Source organism: Oryzias latipes, chromosome 22 (assembly GCF_002234675.1).
Source record: "Oryzias latipes chromosome 22, ASM223467v1".
In the NCBI taxonomy this organism is placed as follows: domain Eukaryota; kingdom Metazoa; phylum Chordata; class Actinopteri; order Beloniformes; family Adrianichthyidae; genus Oryzias; species Oryzias latipes.
Genome location: NC_019880.2, coordinates 9,969,529 through 9,996,034, shown reverse-complemented (window position 1 = coordinate 9,996,034; position 26,506 = coordinate 9,969,529). Strand labels below are relative to the sequence as shown.

Sequence of the window (26,506 nt, the reverse complement as noted above, 5' to 3'; positions counted from 1 at the left end):
GCTTCAAACGCGATAAGCTGTGGACCGATACACGTCAGAGATAACTGCTGAATGACACGCTCACTCTCCGCTCAGACAGGTACATCTATGCAATCCAAGACTGGTGTGGCAGCTACAAGGTTTTTACACAAGAAGAGATTTCTAATCTTCCACTTTCGGCTTCTCCCATCAGGGGTCGCCACAGCGAACGAGTCGCATGGTAGATTTTGGCAATGTTTTACGCCGGATGCCCTTCCTGACGCAACCTTCTCAAACCGGGCTTGGAACCGGCAGAGGTAGAGAAGGGAACAGGGAGCAGCCCGGAGTCGAACCCTGGTTTCACGGACGGCAGGCGCCGCAAACCAGCACGAGCTAAACCGGCTCGGCCCCACAAGAAGAGATTTCTAATAAAAAAACAAAAAAAAAAACAATCTGATCGATTTTCTACAAAGAAAAAAAACGACTCAATTCATTTATTTGGTTTTTAAAATAAAAGGTTAGTTGATCCTTCTTTAAAAATAAAAAAATAATTAATTGATGTTTTATTTAGTTGGTTCAAATCAATGACAAAAGGTGTGATCACACGATTCATTGATATCTCAGCCAATTTTTATTTTTTACATCTTTTATACACTAAGACCTTTTCAGAGCTGTCCTGGGAAAAACAAGTCACACAGTTAAGTATTACTAAAATAATTCAGTTTGTGTACAATTTATAGGTCAAATATGAATCAAAATAGGATAATGAGGTACACGAGTATTTGTTCACAACAAAAATTTAATGAATGTTAGTCGAGTCAAGTTTAAAATTGCAATTCTGAGTATTTCTTATTCAAACGAGTAATAAGAAAATTTAAATCGTGAATCAGGAGCAGATGAACAAATGCCAATGAACTTTAAAACACGCACATTTACAAGAAAAAGAAATGATTTAGCCTATGACTTTTAAAGTCATAAATGTGCGTCTTTTTTCTCGTAAATTATGGATTTTAAAGTAGTAATTTAAAGAAAAGAAAAGATTTTTGTAAACTGGCTCTACAACTCTGTCGTAATTTATAAAACCCAACATAAGGGAAATGACCTAAAAGAGCTTTTCAACAAAAGCCTTCATCCAAAAGAATGAAGTCATCTTGGAATTAGTACAATTGAGCCCAACTCAGACAAAATGAATAATAAAGTACTTTAAAAGTCAATTAACAAATAAACAAGGGTTTAATTTCATATAGAAACTAAAGGAAATGTAAACAAAAAGAACCAAGGCAGGCATTGCTTCACTTTTGCAACAAATATCACATCCCCTGAAGTTACAGCTCTAAATCTAAATCAATTTAACGACTTTATAAATGGTGCCACAGTAGCAGATACTGACGACAACATGTGCCCCGCTGTCCGGGTAAGAGCTGAGCTTCACGCTGTGACTCACACATTTACTGACACATATTGATTATTATACAATTTCATCCAAACTGGCACACCTCCCAGTTACATCAGTCGTGTAGAAACTGTTTATTTCTCTTTCAGTAATTTTCCAAAAACAAATCGGAGACTCTCTCTCTCTCTCATGCAGATTTAAACAAGCTGTGTTAATGTGTGCCGTTACGTAACCAAATAAATCCACAAGATTTTGCAAATAAAGACACACACTAGTCCTTGTATTATGAAATATTAGAAGAAAATGAGAATGAATTGTGTTTAGTAAAGACTCAGAACATGAGGTCACTTTATTTCTTTCTAAGAAGTCCTTATGCCAAGACAAACAAGCATGGCTGCAGAAGCATCCAAGTTTAGAGTTAGTTGAATTTAGAGCTGTACTCCTCTGGGTAAATTTCTATGCTTGACCTCTAGACCTCATTTTCCACTCCTGAGAGCTGGTTGTGTCTTCAAGCCTCATCCCACAAGCACTTTGTGGAAACAGGAACAAGAGAGGAGGGGAAAACATCTGTATACAATACTTTGAGCATCATCTTTATACTTTTAAACTACATTTTATCCTTTTATTATTGCATCTAAATAATCCTAATCACTGATCCCCCCCCCTCCCCCCCCCGAAAAAAAATCCTCCAGGAAATAAACAAAATAACTAAAAATTCTATATATTATTTGGTCTTCAGTGATGTTTTGGGGATTTCTGCTGGTTGTCTGGACATCTATGAAAGTGAAACGCGTCCTGACGGTGGTTTAGCCCGTGTCTGTGTGAGATCTTCCTGGTACCAGCATCCAGACCACCCACAGACCTGCCTCCCCAAACAAATCATTCAAACTTGGTGCAGATGACACCAGAAGATAAAGCAGGTTTATCCCCACAACCAACCAATAAAAAGAAGGAAACAAAGTAAGATTCAAGAAAAGATTTAACACAAAACGCTTTATAGGATCAAGTGTTGGGTCAATCAGAAACTGGGTGGATTCAATCCAGCTAATCAGCATCTACTTAAGCAGGGTTAGCTGCTAAACAAGCAGGGCGGTAGCCCAGAAAGAACAGGGTTGGTAACCCCTGATCTAGACCAATCGGCATGAACCCTCTGGTCTGTGATTGGCTGGTTTGGTGTTGCATATATCACGCTGAGATCAGATCCAAGGATACAAAATCAAAGATAGGGGGAAAGCGAGTTGCATCTGAGACAACCCATCTGAAAATAGTTGTGTCGCAAACACAAACATTTTTTTTAAACCAGAGATAAAGATTTTTGCTACTTAGAAAGGGGATCTGGATTTAGGAAATTTTGATTTCAAAACTGTGACTTTAATTGTGCTGGCACAAATATTCATATTTATAATGAAAAAAATCAGGTCACTTGACTTTGTTTTTCTAAGAATTGCATGCGGCAAATAAAGTAGAGAATTTCTTTACTTTATTATATAAAAAAAAAAAAAAAGAGGTCAGACAGGAAAACAAGAATGAACAGAAATTGGGTTTATGCAGCCAGATTTCTTTATTTTATAGTTGTAGAGACTTTTTAATAATTACCTTGAAATGCCGCCCACAGAAAACTGCCACATGACCTTCATTATGTTGCTTAAGGGAAATCATATTGACTCAAATTTAATGGTTTAGCCTCACGGAGGGACTTTCAAAGGATTTAAGAGAAGTTCAGCATTTTTAACAGCCATCCCTGTGTTGCTCTTTTCTAAGCAGGGTGAAGATACAACAGTGATGACGAGGGTGGGTGATGGTAAGAGATGCAACGGTAGGCTGACGCATCGAATGGGACTACTGAACAAGCACAATCCTGCCGAGAAAATGGTCCAACAGGCAGTTTTGGTCATTCAAGCAACTATTTTGGTTAGACTTTTGATTTTCCTGAACTCTTTTCAGTCCAAAATCTGCTGCTTGCCTCATGCATCTTACCAGTTTCCCCATGCAGCGCTGCTGTCCAACGCCATTCTCACATTTGTGGTGGAGGCTCATCTTGCAGGATTTGCAACGAAGGCCATGTTTCGCCGTGTTTCCCGCCAGGAACACCACATGCTTGGCCGTCGTGCCTGAAGAAAAAAAAAAAAAAGCAGCATTTAAATCTGTGATCTTGTATGTTATGTCTCAGAATGAACCAGAAAAAGGCAGAGGGCATGAAAAAGCCTTTCCGATCAGTCAGTCACGTTTTCATAACCGTTACTTCCTCACAGCCATCAATCAATCAATCAATCAATCAATCAATGAAACTAAGTTTATAAAAAAGCGCTTCTCTTGCGCAACTCAAAGCACTTTCCACTTAAAAATAGAATCAGACAATAAATCAATAAAAAGGGAGAGATTTTTTAAGAAAAGAAAAAAGAAATCACTTTAGAATAAACCATTTTACCAAAACAGACTCTAACTGAGAAAGTGTTATCTCTGCTGCAGTCTGTTCTACTTTATGAACACATGACTCACAGTTGTATAACATAATTAAGAATAATCAAGTGTAAAAGGGGAATGTATTCCACAGACGCTGATTCAACAAACCCCTGGATTTGTCACCTAACAAGGAATACCTAGATTTAAAAAGGAACTAATTCTTTTTAATAACAGCAAGACATTCCAGCATCTCAAAATTCAATAACTCTATTAGAAGAATCATATTCAAAAAGTGTTGAATTCGTAAAATAAAAGCTGCTGCCTGAGGATTCTTCAATTAGCACAAAACCCAAATGTGTGAGCAGTTGACTAATGAGGCTGACGCGTTCATTTTCTACAAAAAACAAGTGATTTAGCTTTAAGCACTACATGTTAGAAATCGATCAGAAATGGGAAGGTGACACAAAAACTTAAGTAACAGTGTAAAGAAAATGTAAAGTATATGTTAATGTATAGGTTTTGTGTTTCTTTACACAGAAAATGTAGAGGTGGGAATGCAAAAAGGCTTTGCATTTTATAGTATTTGCAATAAAATGAAAATTTCATCCCAGAATCTTATTTTACTTATGTAAAAAAACGGCAAAGTAAAGAATATATATACAGTACTGTCTTACTACCATAAGATATGGGGGAGAAACACCCATTTTATTGGAAAACACGAGGTCATTATTAAGCCAACACATAATGAAAAATGCTTTTTTTTAAATATAGCATCCTACAGAAGTTAATTTTTGTAGCAAATTACATTCTACTATTAAAGGATTGAATAGATTAACTATAAAGTTGTTTTTTTAAAGACCCACTCTGGTCATCCAGACCCAGTGGTCTTTTAACTAAATTTAATTAATTAATTAATTAATATTTTTAGCCAAAAAATTGTTTTCTAGGATATAGTTACTGCAAAACGGCAGTAGTTCATTAGAAATTTACCTCTGAGTTGTGGACTGTTGGCGCAGAGCAACCCGGCCCCCCTTTCCCTTCTCATTTCTGAGAGCTCTCTGTTTACACTCTCACCCACAAGCCTACAGCCCCTCACACCCCGACCTAACAATACCAGTGCAACAAAAAAACAGGCAATATTGAAGCTATCCAGCCGCACAGTTTTGAGCCAGATTCCAGCGTGGATGACGAAAACTGTTGGTGTGCAAGTGGAAGCATTGGAATGAAGAGAAGCAGGGAGTTTGGGGCACAAATACAATCTTTTCCAAACAGCCTTTTTTTCATCTGCTGCCGAATCAAAAATAAGAAAATTCCCCAAGAACATGTTAAAAACACCAAAAACACAATTTTCACCAGAGTCAGCCCTTAAGATAACACACACAAAAAAAACTGCAAGAAAAACTGCAAAAATATTGCACTAGAAAAGTTCCAAAAATGAAAGAGTAGTGGAAACCTAACATTTAGCATTCATTTCAGTTATAAAAATAATCTCAGCTCAATAAAACAACCTCCACAGTCAGAGCGCTGACTTACCCTCGTTCTGTGTGGAAAGTTTTCTTTGATAAAAAAAGGAAAATAAATGACAATCATTTTTAAACTGCAATGACAAATAATTATATTCTTTCCATAATCTCCGACTGAACATTGATAGTTCTGTAAAATGACAAAATGCAATGAGGACCCCCAGGGAATTAGATGCATTAAATAAAATGACAACATGATTTATTGATGTAGTTTAAAAGGAATTGCATCCCATTTTTCCTCAGTTTTCACGCTGAATAGATGCCGAGGAATATTACGAGGCGGAAAATTAACCGTGTGGAATGAAGTCAAATGTGTGCAAACCCTTCTCTCTTCCCATGTTTGTGAGCAGGTTTGTAAAAAGAGAGGCTGTCCGTGCTCCTTTCATGCTCATCTAAAGGGTTTCGAGAGGTTTTGCCGTCACATTAACCCTGAACAACCCAGGAAAACTTTTCTTCTGGCTTTTCTGTTTATTTAAAAGTTTTCTTGATAAATAAATAAGGAAAAAAAAACCCTCCAGGGTTAAAAGCACCTTTGCAACTTTAGAGACCTCTGTCCACTGTCTTCACCCTCAGGAAAACAATGAGACCCTAAAATGTCCTGGCAGTTATCTTGATGTGTCTTTTCCTGCCACTTCTAATCTGCTGAAAAAATCTCCTCCTCATCAGGACTTTTAGAGAAACTTTATAACTATAGGAATTCTTGGCAGAAATTTGATATAATATCAAAATTTCTAAAGCCCATTGTTTTATTTATGATACTGATCTCCTTCAAAGTAAGACTTGTCTGAGCTTCTTTGTAGAGACGTTTTGGTACTGCAAACTCCAGAATCTTGGTCACATCAGAGGCTCAGATTTCCATGGCACAGTGTTCGTGATCATTTTCAGACAACCATCTAGTTCTTTTTTTTAAGGGTTCAAAAGTTTCTGCAACTTTAGAACCATCCTCCAGGCCCCCTGGGCTTCACTGAAGCTGCCGATTCCTCTATTAGTTGAGCTCTGTACTCTTTTAAATCAAATTGTCCTGAATTTTTTTCCAATATTTTTAGCATCTTATACTGTGTCTATCGTGTTAATTTATCTATGTTTATGACATTTATCTACGTATATGTCTTGGAGCTCCTCTTTGGCTCCTCACTGTCCTGGTTTTTCGCATCTTAGGGGAAGGTTTGTAACATAATTTATAACTTAATACCGGTAAGTCTTGTTCCTGTAGAACTGATATAACTTTTCAAACTCTAATAGTTTCATATAAAATTTCATAATACATTATAACTTAAATATGACTTCATAAATTCTCTGAAAGGTTTAAATTTTATCCCTTTTGTTTCTTTTTGTAAGATGCTTAACCTTTTTAAACATAGTTAACAGCAGGTCTTTGCCTAAATGAAAACAACTAATGTCAACATATTTCATCAGTATTTTGCCAAGAGACTTTTATTTTGAAAAACTCTAACTTTTCCTTGTCACTTTACCGTCACATTCGTTCTTCCTAACTAGCCTCATTAATCTGTTTTTAACCAACTAGCAATATGCACCTCTTGACTAGTTAAAGTCAGCCCTCCTTAAGATCTTTATCAGATGTAACAGACATAGTTTAGTTCATTGAGCTCCTAAATGCCAAATGATCTGGTTTGGTTTACACCAGCAAATCAAAATTGCTCTGATGGGTCCTATGATTGTCACAGTCTGCAAAAATAACTTTACAGTCAAAATGAGTGCAAACCTGTCATTTTTCCTAAGTCGCTGTTAGTTCTTTATTATATTCTTTGTGTGCTCGCTGGTCTCAGGGACATCTCCGCCCGTTTACTTACTCAGTGTCATTAAAGAACTTAATTAAAGATGCACTCAGATGAAATTATATAGATAAATAAAGCTTAAAATTACGTTTTTGAGTATTTCTTTATCAAATAGTTGACAATCAGGACAAGATGAAAAAAATTGTGTCTGAAAAGAAGCTTATTTCAATTCAATTCAATTTCGTTTTTTTTTATATATAGCCCAATATTACAACACAGTTGTCTCAACGGGCTTCACTAATTGTACAAAACATAAAATCTGTTATAAAATACAATAGCTGATAGCTAAACTAAACTAAACAGACTAAGTTAAACTGGGAATACCTGCCCTTAAACCCTCCTTTTCGGTGAATAAAACCCAGATTCCAGGGAGAAAAACGAAGAAACCTCAGGGATGTCTACATGAAGGAGGGATCCTCTCCCAGGACGGACAGGCGATGTACCAGGACTGTTATAGAACATATTAACTTACCAAACTTTACAACTACATGTTTAAATATTGTAGCAGATGGGCTTCATTCCAATAGGACTGGGGGACAGCTGGGGGTGCTGTAAAAATGCAATGCAATCTCCCTGCAACAAGCTCTCAGCAACAGGGAGGGAAGAGGGGGCGGGCTTGCTCCACGCAAACAGTCCTGCCCACAACTCAAGAGGCAAATTTCTGCCGCTTCCTAACGACACAGGTTGTTTGATTTTGGTTAAAAACTGCATAATCATAATTAAAGGACCACTGGCAACACTTCAAAAATAGATCAAACGATGATAAAATTCAACTTGATTGCACCTCTTCACCATTATCCTGTGCCTCTTGACAGATGCTTTCAGGTGTGCAGTTATGCCTTTTTTAAAGAACTATGATTGTGAACTTTCCCTTTGGGTATTTTAGTAATGATTTGTCAGAATAGAACTCATTGAGTTGCAAATTTAAGAGCAAAGCGATAATTTTTTACCCTCTGAGGTCTCTGATCTGCTACTTTTACCTGTTTAACTTGCTCTCAGAACAGATGGTACATCAGTCTTTGTTATGATCATGCTATCATAAGCCACTTGGTGTCCCTCAGAACTGAGAGGTAACAGGAAGATTTACAGCCAGAGAAGCCAGAACATCTGGTGAGAGGCGGAGGAGCTGGCACAGTCAGCTGACAGCTGATAGGGACTCTTTACAGTGGGGGAATATAAAGGTTCTAGATAGTCAGGTCGGACATCAAACAATGCAGGTTCCAGTTGTTTGCATTTCCGAAACTAATCTTGTTCAGTCAACGTATTTTATACACAAAAAGATTCCGCTGTTGGATGAATGGTTTGATATATCATAAAGCAAACTTTGATGTATAATAATCCTTTGCTCTGTTAGAATAAATAACCCCATTTGCAAAAGGCTGTGTGGGAGACTCACCTACAATCATGTGGTTGCAGACATCACAGAAGGTGGGCTTTTTGAAGATGTGCTCCATGAAGCAGTGTCCCGCAGAGTCTACTTGCAGTGGGTTGCGTGACTGGGAGCGCGACGTCGGAGGAGGAGCACAGGGGATTGCAGGGGGCACCGGGGGAATGGGGAGGTTGGTGGTGTGCGGGGGAGCCATCCCGATGTTGCAGAGATGGCCCGTGCTGCTGCTCACGTCCGAAAGGAGCTCCGTCTTGTTCTCGCTGCTGTTCCGGAAGAAATTATCGGCGCTTTTGCTGCGAATGCTCTTGGTCTTGAAGGACAGCGAGCGTTTGAGTCTTTGCAGCTGAAAGCAGAGAAATGCCAAAGGGAAATGGAGCCACAACAACTGAAGAGAAAACACTTTTGGACCTGAAATGTTGGCATGTGGCTAATCAGTTGGAGGGTTAACCTATATATTCAGGCTGTTAACTTTCACATTTATTCATCTAACATATGGTGCTATTAGCTACATAGGGGCTAAAATAGAAATCCAAAAGCCCAGGCCTCCCTTCCCTTAAGCTTCTTCTCTAACTTCTCTGGAGTGATACCAGAGTTGGTTCTTCTCTGAGGAGGTCATTTCAGCCACCTGTATGGTTGATCTTTTTCCTTTATTATTATTATTTTCCTTCATTTACTGTCCACAGCTTGCGACCACATCAGAAGGTGGGAAAGTGGATCAGCTGACCAGCAAATTAATTAATTAAAACCTTTGATTCCACAACAGAACACTACAGAGCATGCATACGTGCAAGAGCTGCATAGATCCATGTATTTCATACTTTTAAGCAAACTTTTCAGAAAGTGACTCATCTCTGACTCTGGGAGGGCTTTTCCCTGTTTTCCTGCTAAAAAAAACAAAGCTCTTTACACTTTTAGATTTATTTTACACCGGCCACTTTGATGTTCACTGGAAATTACTCAAGTAAAAGAGGATCGTATCATCTGAAGTAAGACAGAACAAACCTTAGACGACCTCAAACTTCTTTGTCAATTCAATGCATCAAAAATCTGTCAATGAAACGGAAAAAACTGGATCCCCCCCCCCCCAAAAAGAGCCCAACCCATTGCGATTTGTTTTTATCTCATTGTGTTTTTGATTGGCATTTGTAATGTTAAAAAAATGTAATGTAATTGGCCAACTTGAGGTTTTAGCACACGTGTCTTGCAATAACTAAAAAAGGGCTAAAGCGTTGGCAAGTGTAAGACACACAAGTAAAACAAGTGCTGTGCTAATGTGCAAAGCTGATATAAAACACTCAATTCTATAGAGCTTACAGTCAGATACAGGACTTTCAGCAGTTTTTCACCACATGAAAATGCGCCGCTCAACAAGCGCATCACTGATATAGCATGACAGCCGCGTGATAATAGATTTAAAAATTGTCCATACCCCTGGCAAATTTCAACTTATTGTTAATTTAATTAAAAGAAAGATTCTTTTTGATTGTGAATGACACAGAGGGTAAAAAAACAATGAGCATGAGGCTTCAAAAAATTCCCAGCTTTATTGAGATTCACAGACATGTGAGAGGCAAACATTTCTCTAAAAAAATTTTTAACTTAAAATCTTAATATGCTTACAGTGGTGCTGAATTTACCATGTAAGATTTTGTAAGATGCTGCACGGTTGGGGTGTGCAGGTGATGTGTAAGTGCCCGTGGAGTGAACACTTGCACGAACAGCACTAACAGGCCCTTTGTGCAGTCTGCAGAGTTAAACAAATCCCAACGACGAGCCAGCAGCTCCCCAACTTCACCCTTCCTTGCATGTTAACGTTTTTGCTATATCCTGAATGCATGTAAAAAAATAGAATAAAATGTGCATAGATGTTTTTGCACTATGTGCTCACTAAAGCAGACTTCGATATTTTGTGCAGGCCACCTGAGTGCCCCGTACAGATTTGCCCAATATGTCGCAGATTTCCACCTATTAGGGGAGTTGGAACCAACCCCTAAAGTTGAGGTAAACAGCAGGGTAGTTCTCAAAAAGGAGAGTTTAAAAAGTTTGTCTGGTAACCTAACCTGCAGTGCTCCTGGTCCCACATTCAAACTAATTTTGCCCCACGTGGCCACAACTCATCCCAGCATGCCTTTCGTCTACAGTAACACTGCACACAATGTTCTACATTTACAAATAACTTACGAGCTGAAACAATGGACTTAGGAAGAAATACCACGATGTCATTTTATAGCTGAAGTAGATTGTGTTTGATAAGCAGAGAATGAGTTGTAATTATCCACTAAATTGTGTCACACGGCTCAAGTTTGCCCCTTGTCTGTGTTTATAACAAAGCACCTGTGCAGAGGAACACTTGACACCAAATTACAGGCTCAAACTAAACTATTTTTAGATGAATCAACAATGTGCAGACGTGATGTTCGCGCTTGTCATTTTTGGAGCATCTGACAGCAAATTGTTTGGAGTCACTGCAACTGTGTCATGTTGAATCAATTCCACTCCTCGCTGTGGAAATAATCAATCCGAACCCTCTCTCTGTTGCTATCACCCACACACATGGAAACACGCACACACGAGTAATCAAAGAACAATGGAGTCAACATTAAAGGCATAATGTAAACGTAAGTTCCCGCAGGCTAATGGTGTACAGCTTTTCACCTTATGGGAAAACAAGAAAACGTTGGTTTAAAATGATAAGTGTGGGTGTTGATATTGGACGTAAAGGGTGCAGATAAAAACATATATAAATATATTGTCATGCAACTGGTAAAACTTCTGAAAACAAAAGCTAATTCAAAAAATAGACTGTAATTTCAAGAAATGTAAGAGCAACAGTCTCCAACGTGATAGACGTGCACCGGTCATGTGTCTAAAATACATTTGCTACTTTCTTAAAGTGACCACTTAAAACCAACGACGACCCGCCCTATATTACGGGGATGTTGCCAAAATGTTAAAAAAAAAACTTTTTTAGTGACGGTTTTGAAAAAGGTGAGCAAAGCTGAAGTTGGCGTCTGGTTATCAGCTTCCACTTCATCGCTAAAGGAAAAATATTTTTCACATTTAATTGGATCCTAAGCTACATTCACACCGCTCTTGGCAACATGCATTCAAGCGACCAACTTTCAATCAAAGGCCTGTATAAACACACCTAAATGTGTTTTATGTGTGTTCAAAAAATGTAAGACCTTTTTTGGGTTTTACATACAAAACACACGGCCATTGAAAGTTGAAGCAGGTTGAACTTTGACTAATCAGGGACTTGGATTTGGTAGTGACGTATGGTTGACGTCCTCTTTTAATTCACAGAAGTGTTACCTGTTTGTAAATTGATCATGGAGGAGAAATTAATAATTGCAGTTTTTTTCCCAAACAAGTTTTTATGACACCAAGTCTTTCATTTATCGAAATAAAGAAAAAGTCTGGAGCAAGGTTGGCGAGTTTTGCACCACTTGGACATTTCACACCAATCCTCTTCTTGTGAAAGTTAAGAATTGTCTTAAAAGTAAAATTAAATTAAGAAATGCAAGCACAGAAAAAGCTGAGTTTAATACATAGATAAAAAGGGATAAAAAGATTATGAAAAGGATTTTTAAAAAATACAAACTTTGATTATTATTTTTTCCGCTTTGATAATCTAAAAAAAACTTAAACCGAGGTGTAAAATTGCAAAAAAGGCGTTCATTTAAAAAAATTTGATTAATGAAGCTCCACAAATCAAAAGTAACTGTTGCAAATCAACAACTTTGTTTCATTGAATTTTTATTTTCTACAAAATATCTAGACATTTTTAAACCGCTTTTAACACTAGACTTGAATATTTAACTATTTTACTGTGAAGAAAAAGTTTTTTCGGGAAACAGGAAGCTAAAATAAAAAAAAAAGGAAAGACAATTGGGCAAGTACAGGCTAGTTTATGAAAATATTGCTTGATGTTAAACTGGTCCGCAGCCTAGAAAAGGTGAGTGACAGAAGGGACGATTCACAGCCTAAATGGGATTCTTCTGATTCACCATATTGTCTGGGTTGGAGGCTTTTAATACTTTTAAACCAAATTTCTTGCATTACTTACTTTCTCTGATCTTTGATTGACCAAAGATTTTGATTGCTTTCACACTGCCACCAAGAGGCACCAGGATTCCCTTGCAACCAAACCAAGATTATTGTTTCCCGGCAGATCCGAGCTCATGTTTGTATCCACGGAAATGAACAGCAGCGTCCTGCAGGTGTCATGGTGAGTTCAGGAGTTCAGTCCCAAATAAACTCCCATGAGAACTTGACTGTGCCGACATTCAGCGTTTTTTGGAGCATTCGATGTATCTTTCAACAGGAAACCTTTTTACCTTGAACATTTTAAACAATTTCAACCAAACACATTTCTTTTATTTAAATCTAAAAAAGCTTACAAGAACCATGCTTTTTTGTTAGTTCATCTATGAGTTTATGGTAATCATGAAGGGTTAATGCAGATCGAGTGATCAAATCTGGCACAGCTGTTAATGAAATTATCCAGTCATTTACATAAATGTTTGTTCTTAATTATTCATGCAGCTCGAAACAGGAATTTCCCTCTGAATGAAGATGATGGAGCTCAATTTACATCAAATATTCATAAACGTTTGACCTAAGAGAAATATTTCTTCATCTGGAAGCACATGCAGGTCTGCTCTGGATGATGGACAAATTAATGTTTACTTCAGCGTGGGGGCTCACCTTGCGTTTTTGATGTTCGGGCCGCACAGTATTCTTAAAGGAGGAATGAAAATACAAAGAGCTTTACTACTACAGGTCACTTTATCATTCGTGAAATCTCATGACATGACACATTCAGTGTTTGTGAGGGTTTAAAAATCCTGGAGAGTCATTCTCTCATCGCAATTCAGAGGGCTGAGCAGCAAGTGCTCCACAAGACTGTCATTCCACTGGAAGGAGAACAGAAACCTCTTGTGTGTGGGAGTGGAGGTGACAAGAGAGCTTCTGCTGCCATCCCTTAAGGCCTGTTCACACCGGGACGAATTTCGCCGGCGATTTTCGCCGACGTTTAACGCCTCGTGACTAAACAAAGGGCACCAACGAGAGTGTGCACACCGACGCGAAAAAACGCGACGCGTTAAAGCGTCAAAAAAAAAAAAACGCCTCGGGTTCGTTTTTTTTTTTTGACGCGTCGCGTCGAAATCTACTCGACCAATGAGAATGGCGCTTTTGCTCACGTGTCTGGAGCTTCTGAAGTTACAGTAAAACACAACTTGGGGGCGCTCAAACACAAAACTGCCTTGCTGAGCACACATACCAGCGAAGAAGATAGACGCCAAGTAGCGTCTACACAGCCGCGAAGCAATAATGACGGACATTCTAAAATATCCCCGAACCAAGCACCAGTTGGACCTACTGGTGCTTGAAATATTCATGTTTTCGTTGTTTGATTCTGACAAGCGTGTAAATACTTGCTCTCTTCTTCTGAGTGAAAAGCGACTTTAAGAAGCGTAAAGTTGCGCAGCGCCACCTTGTGTACAGGAGTATTTCTGTTTTACATTAAGCGCCATCTAATGTCAGGGAATGAAATTGCATGTTCGCTCCACTCATCGTCAGCGAAAATCGCCTGGGTGTGAACACAAAAAACGTGGCGAAAAACGCTGGCGAATAACGCCTGGCGAATATTCGTCCCGGTGTGTACGGGCCTTTACCCTGATGACTCCTCCAATAATGTGCTGCTAATTAGAGTCTGAGCAACATGTGACCCACATGCTGAACTGCCTCCGGCTGCTGGAGATCTATATTGCATAGCCTGCATCAAGAGGGGACCATATTTGTGAATTTAGGCTACGAAAAGGTGCCTGAATTCCAGTGTTCATGGGTTTTTGTGGCTTTCTCTAAAATTTACAAATAAGAGAAAAACTTTAACAGAATTTGAGGCTTTGACAGCATCATTGCAAAGCAAATAAAACATAATTTAGGAAACTGTTCTTTTTTGCAACAATTCCGATTAAACAGCGTTTTTTAGAACTGTTAAAAATAAGTAACCCCTTTATTTTGGAAAGTAATACTCTTCCTTTAGCCAATGTATCTAACCTTCAAGTTTTAGTAGGTAATGCATGTATCATTATGTAGCAATCAAATTGTGAGCCTTTTTAGCCCTTTAAAGCAGTACTTCTTAAGATAATTTATCAAATAACAATAAAAAATATTAGTTTTGATATCGTTTTAATCATTTTCTAAAAAAAACAACAACTTTGTCATAACTATGAGTTTGACTTCTTTTAAACAGCTGAGACAATTTTTCAATCAATGTCACGTTGATTAAGTTGATATCCTATTCAGTTAAATGAGAGCTGAACTTTTTCTTTAGTTTATCAGAGAAACAGAGATCATGTCGTACCTTGGTTTCCTTCTGGCTGTTGCTCGTCGTTGGGGATTTTGGCGTCTCATCCTGGTCCCGGTCCTCCTCGTTGCCCCCGCTGTCGTCCTGAATCGTGTTTGCCGGCGGGATCATCCTCTCTTTTAATGATCTCTATTATTTGGAAGAAAAAAAAGGGGGAAATCGCGGCTGCTCTTCAGAGTTTGACTCCTGTTAGGACTGTTTCCATCGCTCTTGAAGTCACCCCGGAAAAAAAGAAAAACAGAAAAAAAAACAGAAGAAAGAAAAAGAAAAGTGTTATCCTCGATAAAAAAAAATGTAAACGTTTGGCAGGAGCTGGCCCATGGACTGCTTGTAGGAGTGACGTTTTATGGAGTTTGGTCAGGGTTCCTCTGAAATGCTCGCGTCTGTAGCGGCGCCGTGCGTAAATCTTCAAGACGTCTCCAAGTCCACGCTGTGCGCTGAGGCGCGCGCGTTGTAGTGCCAACAGTCTGAGGGGCGGAGAGCTTTAAGAGAGGCATCACCGGGAAGGAGGAGAGTTACCACGCAGTCAGAGCTGCCAAAGTTTAGCTCCAAGACGCACTAAAAATAAACAAGCCCGGCTTGATACAGACCTTCTAATCTGTCTAGGGGGAAAAACGGAGGGGAAAGAAACAATTTTGTAGAAAAATAATCAAATGAAACTTTAGATAATACATCAAATAACAGTTTTCACATTTATGGAGATTAAAACACTAAGATTCCTGCCTGTTAAAATAATCTCTTGCTCATTTTGCCATACCACCACCCCCTTATCCTAATTTCTAAGGCATGAGAGGACTGAGAAATACAGGAGCCATTCAGAGCATCTCTGCGAATGAGATGACTGAATTAGTGTACGTTAGAAGTTAAATTTAAAATAGACTTTTCTTAATTTTTCACAACAAATTCTTTATTATCAAACCTTTGTAAATACATTTTCTGTTCAGAGTAAACATGTCCAAACATTTCAGATAGGGATAGAAAATAGCTGAAACAATAATAAAAATTGAAAATGTTTTTTTAAAAACAATTGTACCATACATTAGAAATGATGCAAAATAACGATTGGTAAAATAAACCCTTATTGCATTTCTTAAGTGCTTTCCAGACCTCCCATAACCCTGTAAACCTATATGTACTTTGAATAAATAAAAAATGGATCATTTTGTCCCTCCCGATAGAGTGTAGGGGTAGAATTGGGATTTGCTGAATTTTCCAGCTCAAAACGTCATTAGTGTGAATTTTGTATTTATTTTCCCTCAAAAACTTGATATAGGTGTTACATTTTTAAGGAAATTGTTGTCCCACCAAAGCGTAATTACTATTTGTTATGTATGTGTTCACACTAATCAAAAACAATCTCTAGCAAATCCAAAACAGTTTTATTTTTCCAAAATGTGTGAAGAGGTGCAGGAATCTGTGTAATAACAAAACATCAAACACATGACTGTTGCCAAATAAGTTTTTTTGCTCCAACTTCAAGATATACTGTTCAGTCCAAGAAAAATGGCAAACAAACAAACCAGCCTGCTGTGAAAACATATAACGTGACAACACGTCATCTGCATAAATTTAAATATGGGGCTCATTCAATAAAACCTCTAAGACACCATATTATTTCCTCACTTGCATCAAAATTGAAGCAACTTCCCTCTCCACGTGGGAAAGGTGTGATATTCATTGTAGTGATGCATCACGCCTCCTCCCTGCCGTTTCTTTTGTGATGTCCTTGAAGTTAAATTGCAGGACAAAGGCGGCAGGCGCCAGACTGACAGGAATACAATCACCAACACAGTCCTAAAAACTGATTACTCCTCCACTTTCTTTTCTTGTATGACGACAGCAGAGATTTCCAAATTAGAGTTATTATCGGAAAACTGCAGCACATTTGTTCACACAAGCTCTCAGCTTTTTATCCTCAGTGACTCGGAAGAAAACACGGATTCCCCACAATGACATGTAAAAAAAAAAAGGGGTTTCGTCTTTTTTATGAATCTGTTTTGATAGAATCTGTCAATTCTGTTTCCAAAAGTGACAACAACAAAAAGATTAATTTTAGAGGAGTAGTCAATAGGCATTTTTGCAGAAATGCACCAATAAATGCGCTTCTTTTTTTTTTACCTGAGAGATATAATAAAGATTAAATTAGTCTAAATCCTCCTCTTTCAGAACAATAATCTAATATCAGTAGTTCTAAAGTCAGAATCCATGATAGTCAGACTTGCAACTGTGAGCCTGAATCAGACACTTCAAATCTCTAAAATGCTAGAATTTATGAAGCAAAATAAAGGAAAAATGTGTAGTCAAATGGGATGTCGTTCCAGAAAAGCAATTTTTCTTAAAGACATTTCAAAGCGTTTTCACATTCCCACCAGATAATTTCTTAAATATATCACAAAAAAGGAGAGTTCACAGGGGGAGACACATCACTGGAAGCACTTGGTGCGAAAATCAAAGACGAAAACATCATCTGAAAAGAACAGAGAGGCAGTCTCATGGCAAAGGGCTTGCCTGGCTTTCTGACACACAAGGCTTTTTACTGATGTAGTGTCAGAGAACAGAATCAGAAACTGGTGAGTGACTTGAGAAAAAATGTCGGATAGCTGGCTTGACAGTTTGTTTTATTTACCCCAGATTCTGTGAATAATCTTAGCAAAATTGAATGTGAAACTGCATTTCTAAAGTAGTGATGTGTGATTTGTATTTTCCTGATAAAGACAGAGTAAAAAGAGATCTGAATACTTTTAAAGTAATCATTATTTTGGCTTTTTTTACTCAATAAAAGTGGCACCGAAACCTCATTCAAAACCAAAAATGAGCTGTCATGCTCCAATGTGCTGGAACACCACCTGCTGAAGGCTCAGGACAATCCCAAACAGTAGTAGTCAACCGAAGCATGAATCAGCGGAATAGCTCTGCATGAACGCCCAGTTGGTGAGTGTGAATCATATCAGCAAAATAAAACATTTGTTCCAAGGAGGAGAGGATCATGTGAGCAAGAACAACGAGGAGGGAGGAGTGTCATTTTCTCCTTCAGCTGCTGGACTTTCATTGTAAGAGAGGAGAAGACGGAAGAGTAGAGTGATGGGGGTTCATTAGTCCAAATGAAAGGTTTCATTAAGACAGAGTAAAGAGCCCACTTGTGCAGTTTCCATGGCTAACAGTTACAGGTTCACCACATAGTAATCAGATTTTCCTTTCCTCTTAAAGTCTCACTCTGATCGTCTTTTGATCTATGTTCAAAGCATTATCAGTGGACTTTTAATTATGATTTTTAGCCTAAATCAAAAACCTGTGTAATTTTTAGGGACGTGGTTTCTGCAGAGCAGCAGTAGTTCATTAGAAATTCCTCTCTGGATTGTGGGCGGGACTGTTGGCACTGAGTAACCCCACCCCTTCCCTTCCTTGTTGCTGAGAGCTCTCTGTTTACACTCCTGATTGATGCAATTTGAGTAAAGAAATACTAAGAAATGGTATTTTAATCTTAATTTCAGTTTTTTACGAATTCACCGTCAGAAAAATAACACAACATGTTAAAAGCACCAAAAACACGATTTTAACCGGAATGGGTCTTTAAAGTTACTGTCTATTTTGTAAAAAAATAATAAAGAAAACCATCTTAAATAAGTCAAGCCTGACAAGACACCGCCCTTAAACTGTTGTCTTTCTCTGTACAGATTAGGAAAACTGGAATATTTAGTCTTTTTTATAGGTTTGGATTACAAAACTGAACCCTTTTGTTTATTTAGGTAATCCTGGGATATTTCAAACCATTCTTTCAAACCTGTTTACAGAGGGAAGGTCTTTTTGAAAGATGAACTTTCTTTTTTAAGGCCACGCTGTATAGTTATTCAATTTGATTAAGTTCAATTTGTCTAGCGTCAAATCACAACCTGAGTTGCCTAAATTGCTAGAGAATGCAAGAACAACAATAAAACTGAGTAAAAGTCAAATCACTTAGGATATGTATACCGGTAATTCAATTTGGTCCAATTTATTCCAAACAGCTAAATTGACCTAACTGCAGTTTATTCATTGCCTTTTAAGTATTCAACAGATTACAAAGGAAACTACTTTGTGTAGTCCTCATATAAACTTTAAAACTACATGTAAAAGTCATTTTTTTGGCAATTTTGATACCAAATCATGCAAAAGTCAGTGCTTTGATAATTTTCCCTTAAAAAAGTGCTTTCAATGACAAACTGCCTTTGAATCAACTCATCTGAAGCTATCAAAAAATATGAAATAAAAATCAAGAGTGCGTTCATTTCCGCTCATCTTGTCTTGAGGTAAAGAAGGTTATAAAAGCCTCCTTCAGACAGACTGTCAGACTTGCATGTGCCAAACTCCCAATGTTGCCTCTTTTGGTGGTTTCTCAGCTCCATCAGAAACTCAAAGTGTTTCCAGGCTGTTCTGGGATTTCACTTTCATGCTCTCGCACATGCTGTTCACATGAATCTCGGGAGCCAAGAAGACCTGATGTGCACTCAGTCCTGCCACAAGCATCATCACGTTTAAAGCCAAAGTAAAGTGCTGAAAAGAACCAACATATGGTTGCATCACAAGTAATGACCCATTGGTTTCTATTGAGTACGATTTATTACAAAACAGACATTCTGAGAGGTTGATTCCTATAGTAATTAACTCTGTGCAGCTTGTTCTATATAATTAACCATTTTTTATTCAACACGACAGGACTCCTATTATTTAACAAGATCAAAACTCATTTCTGTCGTGGTTCTGAAAATAGCCCAATTTCAGCGCAAATTGCAGATATTTGACGTGCAGTAATAGAAATTCCATCTGGGTAATAATTTCCTATGAAAGGACTATTAGGAAAATCTAATGATTTAAGCAGTTTATTAGCATTTGCTGGAATTGCCCTTTAATGCCCAACGTCTGAAAGTGTAATTCATCAGTTTAGTCTGTGCGTCCTCAGCTCAAAGCCTGAAAATGTTAGCAATTATGAGAAACCCGGTCTGACATTGAACAACACACACAATCACAGATACACAGATGTCGTATTTGGAAAAACAGTAACGGGCAAATGGATTCCCCAAGAACCAGGGCTAATTAGCTGTTCTATTATGAGCACCATCAGAACAGTCTCTGCAGGGGACGACAAAGTAATGAGACCCAGGCAGGTACATGTGTGTGCGAGAAAAAACGCACTTTCCATAAATAAACCCAATGAACCAAAGCACTAAAACTAGCCTATTTCTGTATGAATATAATTACAGACAATTTCTCTGGACACTCAACACTATTTTTGAAACACCTAATTATGTCCTATATGCTACAGTGGTTTTTATCTTCACGTGCCAGCTTGGTCCCCCTGAGTACAGGAAAGTTGACAGTCCACTTGCATAATACTGTATAGATCAACCTGCCTGGAAACATGAATAAGAAGCTGCTGGTTTGGAGGAAAGTTTACTTCCTGAAAGTAAAAACACAAAGCAACCCCAAAAAAACCCCGCTCTGGTTAACTTGTTTCTCAGTTTATCGATTGCACTGAGATTTGCACTTTAGTTTTTATTGTCCGTCAATCTTAACAACACGCTGAATCTCTTTTGGGATTGCAAGATTGCGGGAGTTTACCTGCAGCATCTGTTGGGCCAAGGTGGGGCGCATCCAGAAGAAGTTGGTGGGCCACACACGCTAAGTACAACTTAGAGACATCAATTTACCTAAAGGCCGTGTCACACAGCCACTAAGTACATTTTGCGCATATTGCACGTATGAAAATTGTTCATATGTGAATATACGTGGAAAAGTTGTGGTCTTTACATCAAATTTTCATAGATGTATCACGAATGGACCATGTTAAAACCACGGAAGAGGTACGAAGAAACCACGCAAAGAACACGTAAATCAGCGTAGAGCGTGAACTGTGTGTGATTATTCTGTGGTTTATATGCAATTTGTTGGTGATTCATGCGTCAGTTGTGTAATTTTAACGTGATATGTGCGCTATAAACTCAACATAAAATTTGAACATTGGTGGTACAGGCGTGAAAAGTCTGTTAGAAGTACATGGAGCCTTCGTGGAAAGTCATAAATTTGGCTATGCATCATGCAAAAATCCCTCACAGTTGCATCAGATTGATGCAATTGTGTATAAACTACTTAGAATATGCATAAACTGTGTAATTCTCAACCGCCCAAAAATTTTGAACAGCTCAAAACCAGATTCATGTGAAGATCCGTCAGCTGAAACCCTCTGCGCACATCAACAAATGATGAACACAAGAAAAACTTGTGAAAGACAGAAGTTTCATATGTGAAAAATGCGCAAAATTAACACAGTGGCTGTGTGACACGGCCTTAAGAGACATGCTTTTGGACTTTGTGAGAAAGTGGGAGCACCTGGAAAACCTACATCTGCTCAATGAGAACACAAAAGCTCTACACAAAAAGGTCCCAGTCCGGTAGTGGAGCCATTGCCTTCTTGCTGTGGGGTAACAGTGTTAACCCCTACACCACCATGCAACCCCAGCTTTTGTTTTTTCCAATGAAATAATGTCATTTCCTCCACTTATTTGCTTCCATTCTTTGGTTTGTATGCATTAACACCGTATAGCTTCAGGAAACCCAGAGTTTTCTTGGTTGGTTGGTCCACACCCAAGCTCATGTGAGCTTCCTCACCTGAAAAGAGAAGTAAACAGTCTGAGGAAACAAACTCTAGATATGGAAGTGCCCAGAGAAACTTAAATTAGCACAACCTACCGTAATTAACATTATAATTTCTTTTATTTCTCAGGGACATTAAAAGCATCACTGCCATGAGCCAGAATGAGCCCACTGACTATTTTTTGTCTGTAGTCCCTGGAAAAATGCTATAATTGTCTTCCTAAAAAAACAAAAACTATTTTTATATTTAGCTTAAACAATTTATGCTTCATTCACACACACAAAAAAACAAAAATATAATTTTATCCGGTTCACTTGATGTTGTGTTGCTTTGATAAAAATTGGATTCAAAACCACGATATGATTCCGAAATGCAGCATCCTAAACCCCCCAAAAATGAGTAGTTATGGTTCTGTTTGTTGGTCAGCTTTCATTTCCCTGAACAAGAACAGAGAAACTTTGTCTCATGTCATGACCATTACACCCTATATGTGCCTTCCTAAAGCAACTTAGGAGATCTTTGTCATTCTTTCTTTTTATGATTAGGTTGCCCCTAGAGACGGATGGTGATTAGTTTTGGTTTTGCTTAAGGGTGTTTACATGGAAACCAGAATCCCCTCTACAACTCTCAATTAGCTTTTAGCAAACATTGCTTGGCTAAACTTGACAGACTCAACTGATTCCTTGGAAACGTTAATTTATTTGTTCCTTTCAAGATGTTTTTTGTACAATATTGAACATTTTCATGATTGGAACGTCAAGACTAGACCCCACCTGAATGAATTGTTCCAGCCAATTTAAATAATTCTGAGGCTGATTTTTGCAAGCTTGCATGGCTTCCTGCACTGCAGATTTATAATATCATTTGAAACTTTGCCTGATGTATCTGCAATGATTCACAAACGCTCCACACCTCTCAGGATCTGACACCTCCAACGTGTTAATTTCTGCCGACTGAGATATTGAACATTCTGTCAGATGGCTCTCTGGACGCGGACTGATGACAGAGTGTTGCTGTCCGGGATTGTTGATATGTTTAAGATGATGGTGCTTTGTTAACATCCTGTGAGCGGCCGCCAGCTGCTCCTTTCCAACTGCTGGCGGGTCGCAGCCTTTGGTCTCGGTCTGGATGGCAACAGGTAAAAAAGCAGCTCAGAATGGGCTGAGAGAAACTCTTATCTGAGGCATGACCATTTTGCCAGTTTCCTTATTTTCCTGTTGGTGACACATTACTGCAGAACATTCCTGTGGAGCATTTTCCATCATTGAGGATATTGTGAATTATTTCTTTAAGTAGCTAATTAGATTCATTATGTCTTGTCTTAGCTTTTCAATTCCGTCTTCATGCCAGATGAAACTCCTTATATTTGGCACATTTTTGGCAGAGTCCTTGTACAGACAGGATCTGCTAAATGTCAAATTGAAAAACACAAGTTAGAAAAATTGTTGCAAAAAAAGAAAAAAAAGTAGGCCTAGGTAGACCTAAACACATAAATTATCACCAAAGAAAAAATTAGAAGGCAAGATAAAATAAAATAAAAAACCTTATTAGTACATTTGTCAATCTTACGAGGGAACCGGACAGAGTGAGTTTGACATCACCTGTAGAAGATGACTTGCTTCCGGTTACAATGAAATGAAGTCAATCCGGGTGCCATTTTGAAGCCAGACAACGTCAGTAAGCAGTGATTGTTCATGTGGGTCTGAGTTAACATTTCTCTGGTAACCACTCTCACCAGTCAGGAGTGAGCTTGTTAGAAGTCACTTGTACTACTTTTACTACTACTTGTACTAGTATGCTTGGAGAACAGAACAACCACTAATTTACAAAAAGTTGGGTTGTTGTCATATAAGCATGGCTTACATTTAATGCTGCTATGCTGATTCTGTTATGAGCTGGGGTCTCTTTTGTCTCCTGTCTTTAACCATTTAAATTTCACAAACAACAAACATTTCCTTTCTTCTTTACAGGTCATGGCACATAATACAAGTACAATCCCACTTATCTTTGAAGTCAAATATGCTAATAGCGCCACGCTTTCATTCCTTCTTTGATATTAAATCTGATTTCAGGATTTATTTTTGGAACGCGCCTTTTATCTGGGCTTGTTGCTTGTGAAGCATTTCAGTCCAAAACATACGGCTCTGAATATAAAACACTTGCTGAAGAAATAAAAAAAAGTTAATTCCCATTTAACGAGGATCAATTTATGTCATTTTTAACATGGAGAACATATTCAAAGTATTTTCTTTTTTAATACTTGTGTATTTTTTCTCACCTTTTACAAATATTTGTCATCAGATTGACAATAGAAACAAGTTAACCAGGTGTGAACCTTTTTGGGTTGCTAAAAAAATTGAGATAAATTTACTGACCCGAATGTAAATCACAGAGCTTAACCACAGTCCCAGCAAATATATTAAATTCATTGAGGAATAAAACCTATCCTTCCACATTAAAATGTATTAATATTACTTAAATACAAAAAAAATAAGATTTAGAGCAGTTCTGAAATGGGAAGAGAGAAATTGTATCATTTTTTTATGAATGGCTGCAACACAGGGCATAATACTGAGCTACCATCTGGACCTCAGGAGGGAATTCTTATCAATATTTATCAAAATATGATTTATAGCTGGAGGGGAAATATGTTTTTTTTTATCTCACATTTAGTATCTTCTCCTGTGGATATTTTTCTCCAAGGTTGGCTGAGAACATTTATTATTTACTATAAGAACTTGGTTTGATACAAAGAAGAAGTAAAATAATATTTAAAGGTTAAGAAAAGATGGTAATTTGCTCTTTTCCTGAATGTTCCAGAGCCATTTTGCAACAAAAGGTTTGTCAGTTCCCTAATTAAGAGACAAGGCAATACCACACTCGAGTGTCTGGAAATCCACTTAAAGATATAATTTACTTTGCATCACAAAGCAATCATTTTTAAAGGGCAGACCAACTATTGAGAAAAAAAAGACTTCAGACAGCCCAAAATAGAAACAGCTGAGTGATTTCAATTGAGCCCTTGTGGAGCTGTTGCTATTGTGAGTCATACGTGTGAGTTTTGTGTCTTGATGACGCTGGGGGGACATGTGGGTGAAATTTGGGGAAGGTGGGCGGACGGGAGCAGCAGATGAGCTCTCGTCTTCCCCCAGACCCTTGTCACCCTCCCGGTCTGCGCTTCATTCAGACGGCCGTTGCTATGAGACAAAGTGGAAGATGACACTCCAACTGAGCATGCAGACAAAAGCATAAAAGCTGTTACGTGTTTGCACATTCTGCAGATTTGTCTCTCGGCTTCAGACACAGTTAAAGCGTCTTGCCCACATTATGTCAGTGTGGAGTAAAAGGCTTGTCTTTTTGTGAACTCTCAACAGATTTGATGACAGAATCTTGTTTATATAAGGGATAGGATAAACAGGTTTGTACCTTATCTGTGGCAACATCACCTGGTTTGGATTTTTCCATCAATGGAGTTTTTCACATCTGATCTTTTGAGGTATCACTTTCCCTTTCTCTGATTCCTCTATGCGATTTTCATTTCTTAAAGAAAGAAAATCCCCTTTGGAACACTTCAGGCCAGCTTTTTATACGTTACATTAGAAAAAAAAACCCTCCTGACGTACATCTTTAAAGAAAAATGCTGGGTTTGTCTGTTCCAGGGGTCGGCATCCTTTCACACTAAAAGGTCCATTTGGTCCAGTTTCTTACTCACCAAAACCCAGCGAGAGCTGCCAAATCCCTCTTAACGTTTTAGAAAAATGCACTACATAACACAGCGTATAAAGGCAGCATTAATAACCCCTTTGTAAACTTTAGTTCCTTTTTTATTTATTTTATATTAAGTCCCTGGGTTTTATAAACCTCAATTGTGTAATCTACTCCCATTTGAACAACTCCTGTTTAGGCAGTTTATCATGGCTAAAGCTATATAATCTTTGTTGTTGTTGTCCATTCCAAATAAAAATACAGAATAAATAAAAAGTAAAATTCAATTTATTTATGCTTTTGTGTCCATTAAGCCATTCATTTATAAAATGTTAGCCGTTTAAAACTTTACAAAAATAAATAATATTATCATATTTTTCTATAAATGGCAACTTTAATCTTTTTACTGTTGAAAGCGTCACATAAAAGTTCCTTTCAAAATAGAGCACATCCGTGTCAAAAAAGACATTTTCAATGTCGTGTGACAACAACTGGACGATTTTGTTCAGCCCGAATTAGAATATGTGCTTAACTTAATTTATTAATCGATTATTCATTGAAATGCTGAGCAATTTTCTTCAAAGCCAAAGAGACACAACTGAGGGACAAAAGAGCTGCATGTGGTTTTGGAGCAGAAGGTTGAAGACCCCTGTCGGATATTAGGGATGTAATGTTTCACTTTCTCCATAATTCGGTTCAAACCTAAATTTTAAGGTCAGTTTTGTTTTAGTTTGATTTTTGAATTGTGCATTCCAACACAACAAAAACACTTTTTTTCTAATTGGATAATATGCAAGTATGAAGAAACACCTTTCATTAGTCTTTTACTAAACCTTATGTAATGTAAATAAGGGTTAATGGCCGACGAAGTGTGCGTTATTACTTCGCGGAAGCAACCGTCCTCCGTGGCGTGCGTTAAAAAGTAAACACGCTGCCTCTTCGAAGGCCATTAACCCGCTTATACCATGGTCACTTACAAAAGCAATACATATTAACAAGTTTTTAGTCCTTAATTCTTTTTTTTCCGATTTGGATCGCTTTTTTCACAAAAAGCGGACTATTTGTTACATGATGCGGCGATATATATATGCTGATCTTTCTGATGGGTTGAATGAAGCATCAGTTCAGACAGCAAGTTCTCCTCTTACCGCTTGTTTTTGTCCAAATGATGAAGCAAAAGGTTGTTTAAAAGAAGCCGGCGCAGTGATACGAAACATTTAAGCTAGGTGACCGGAACTTTTTTTTTTCCACCGTGCGGTTATCAGGTTTTAATGCACACCCAGCAGCCAATCAGAATCGAGTATTCACCCGGGCCATGGTATAATTAAACAATAAAT

The 26,506-nt window shown here is 38.0% G+C and overlaps 1 protein-coding gene across 2 annotated transcripts in view; it reads right to left on the bottom strand.

The window, feature by feature from the left end:
• Positions 1 to 15,287, bottom strand: part of stac (SH3 and cysteine rich domain) — a 30,397-nt gene extending 15,110 nt beyond the window's left edge. The window contains exons 1-4 of one of the 2 annotated variants that reach the window (XM_004082520.4): positions 14,834 to 15,287; positions 13,171 to 13,203; positions 8,470 to 8,803; positions 3,329 to 3,462 (exon numbers count right to left, since the gene is read on the bottom strand). In XM_004082520.4, the coding sequence (XP_004082568.2) occupies positions 3,329 to 3,462; positions 8,470 to 8,803; positions 13,171 to 13,203; positions 14,834 to 14,947 (615 nt within the window). In that variant the 5' untranslated portion in view covers positions 14,948 to 15,287. The remainder of the gene's footprint in view (positions 1 to 3,328; positions 3,463 to 8,469; positions 8,804 to 13,170; positions 13,204 to 14,833) is intronic. The other variant, XM_020713731.2, reaches the window with a different exon arrangement.
• Between the last annotated feature and the right edge of the window lie 11,219 nt (positions 15,288 to 26,506).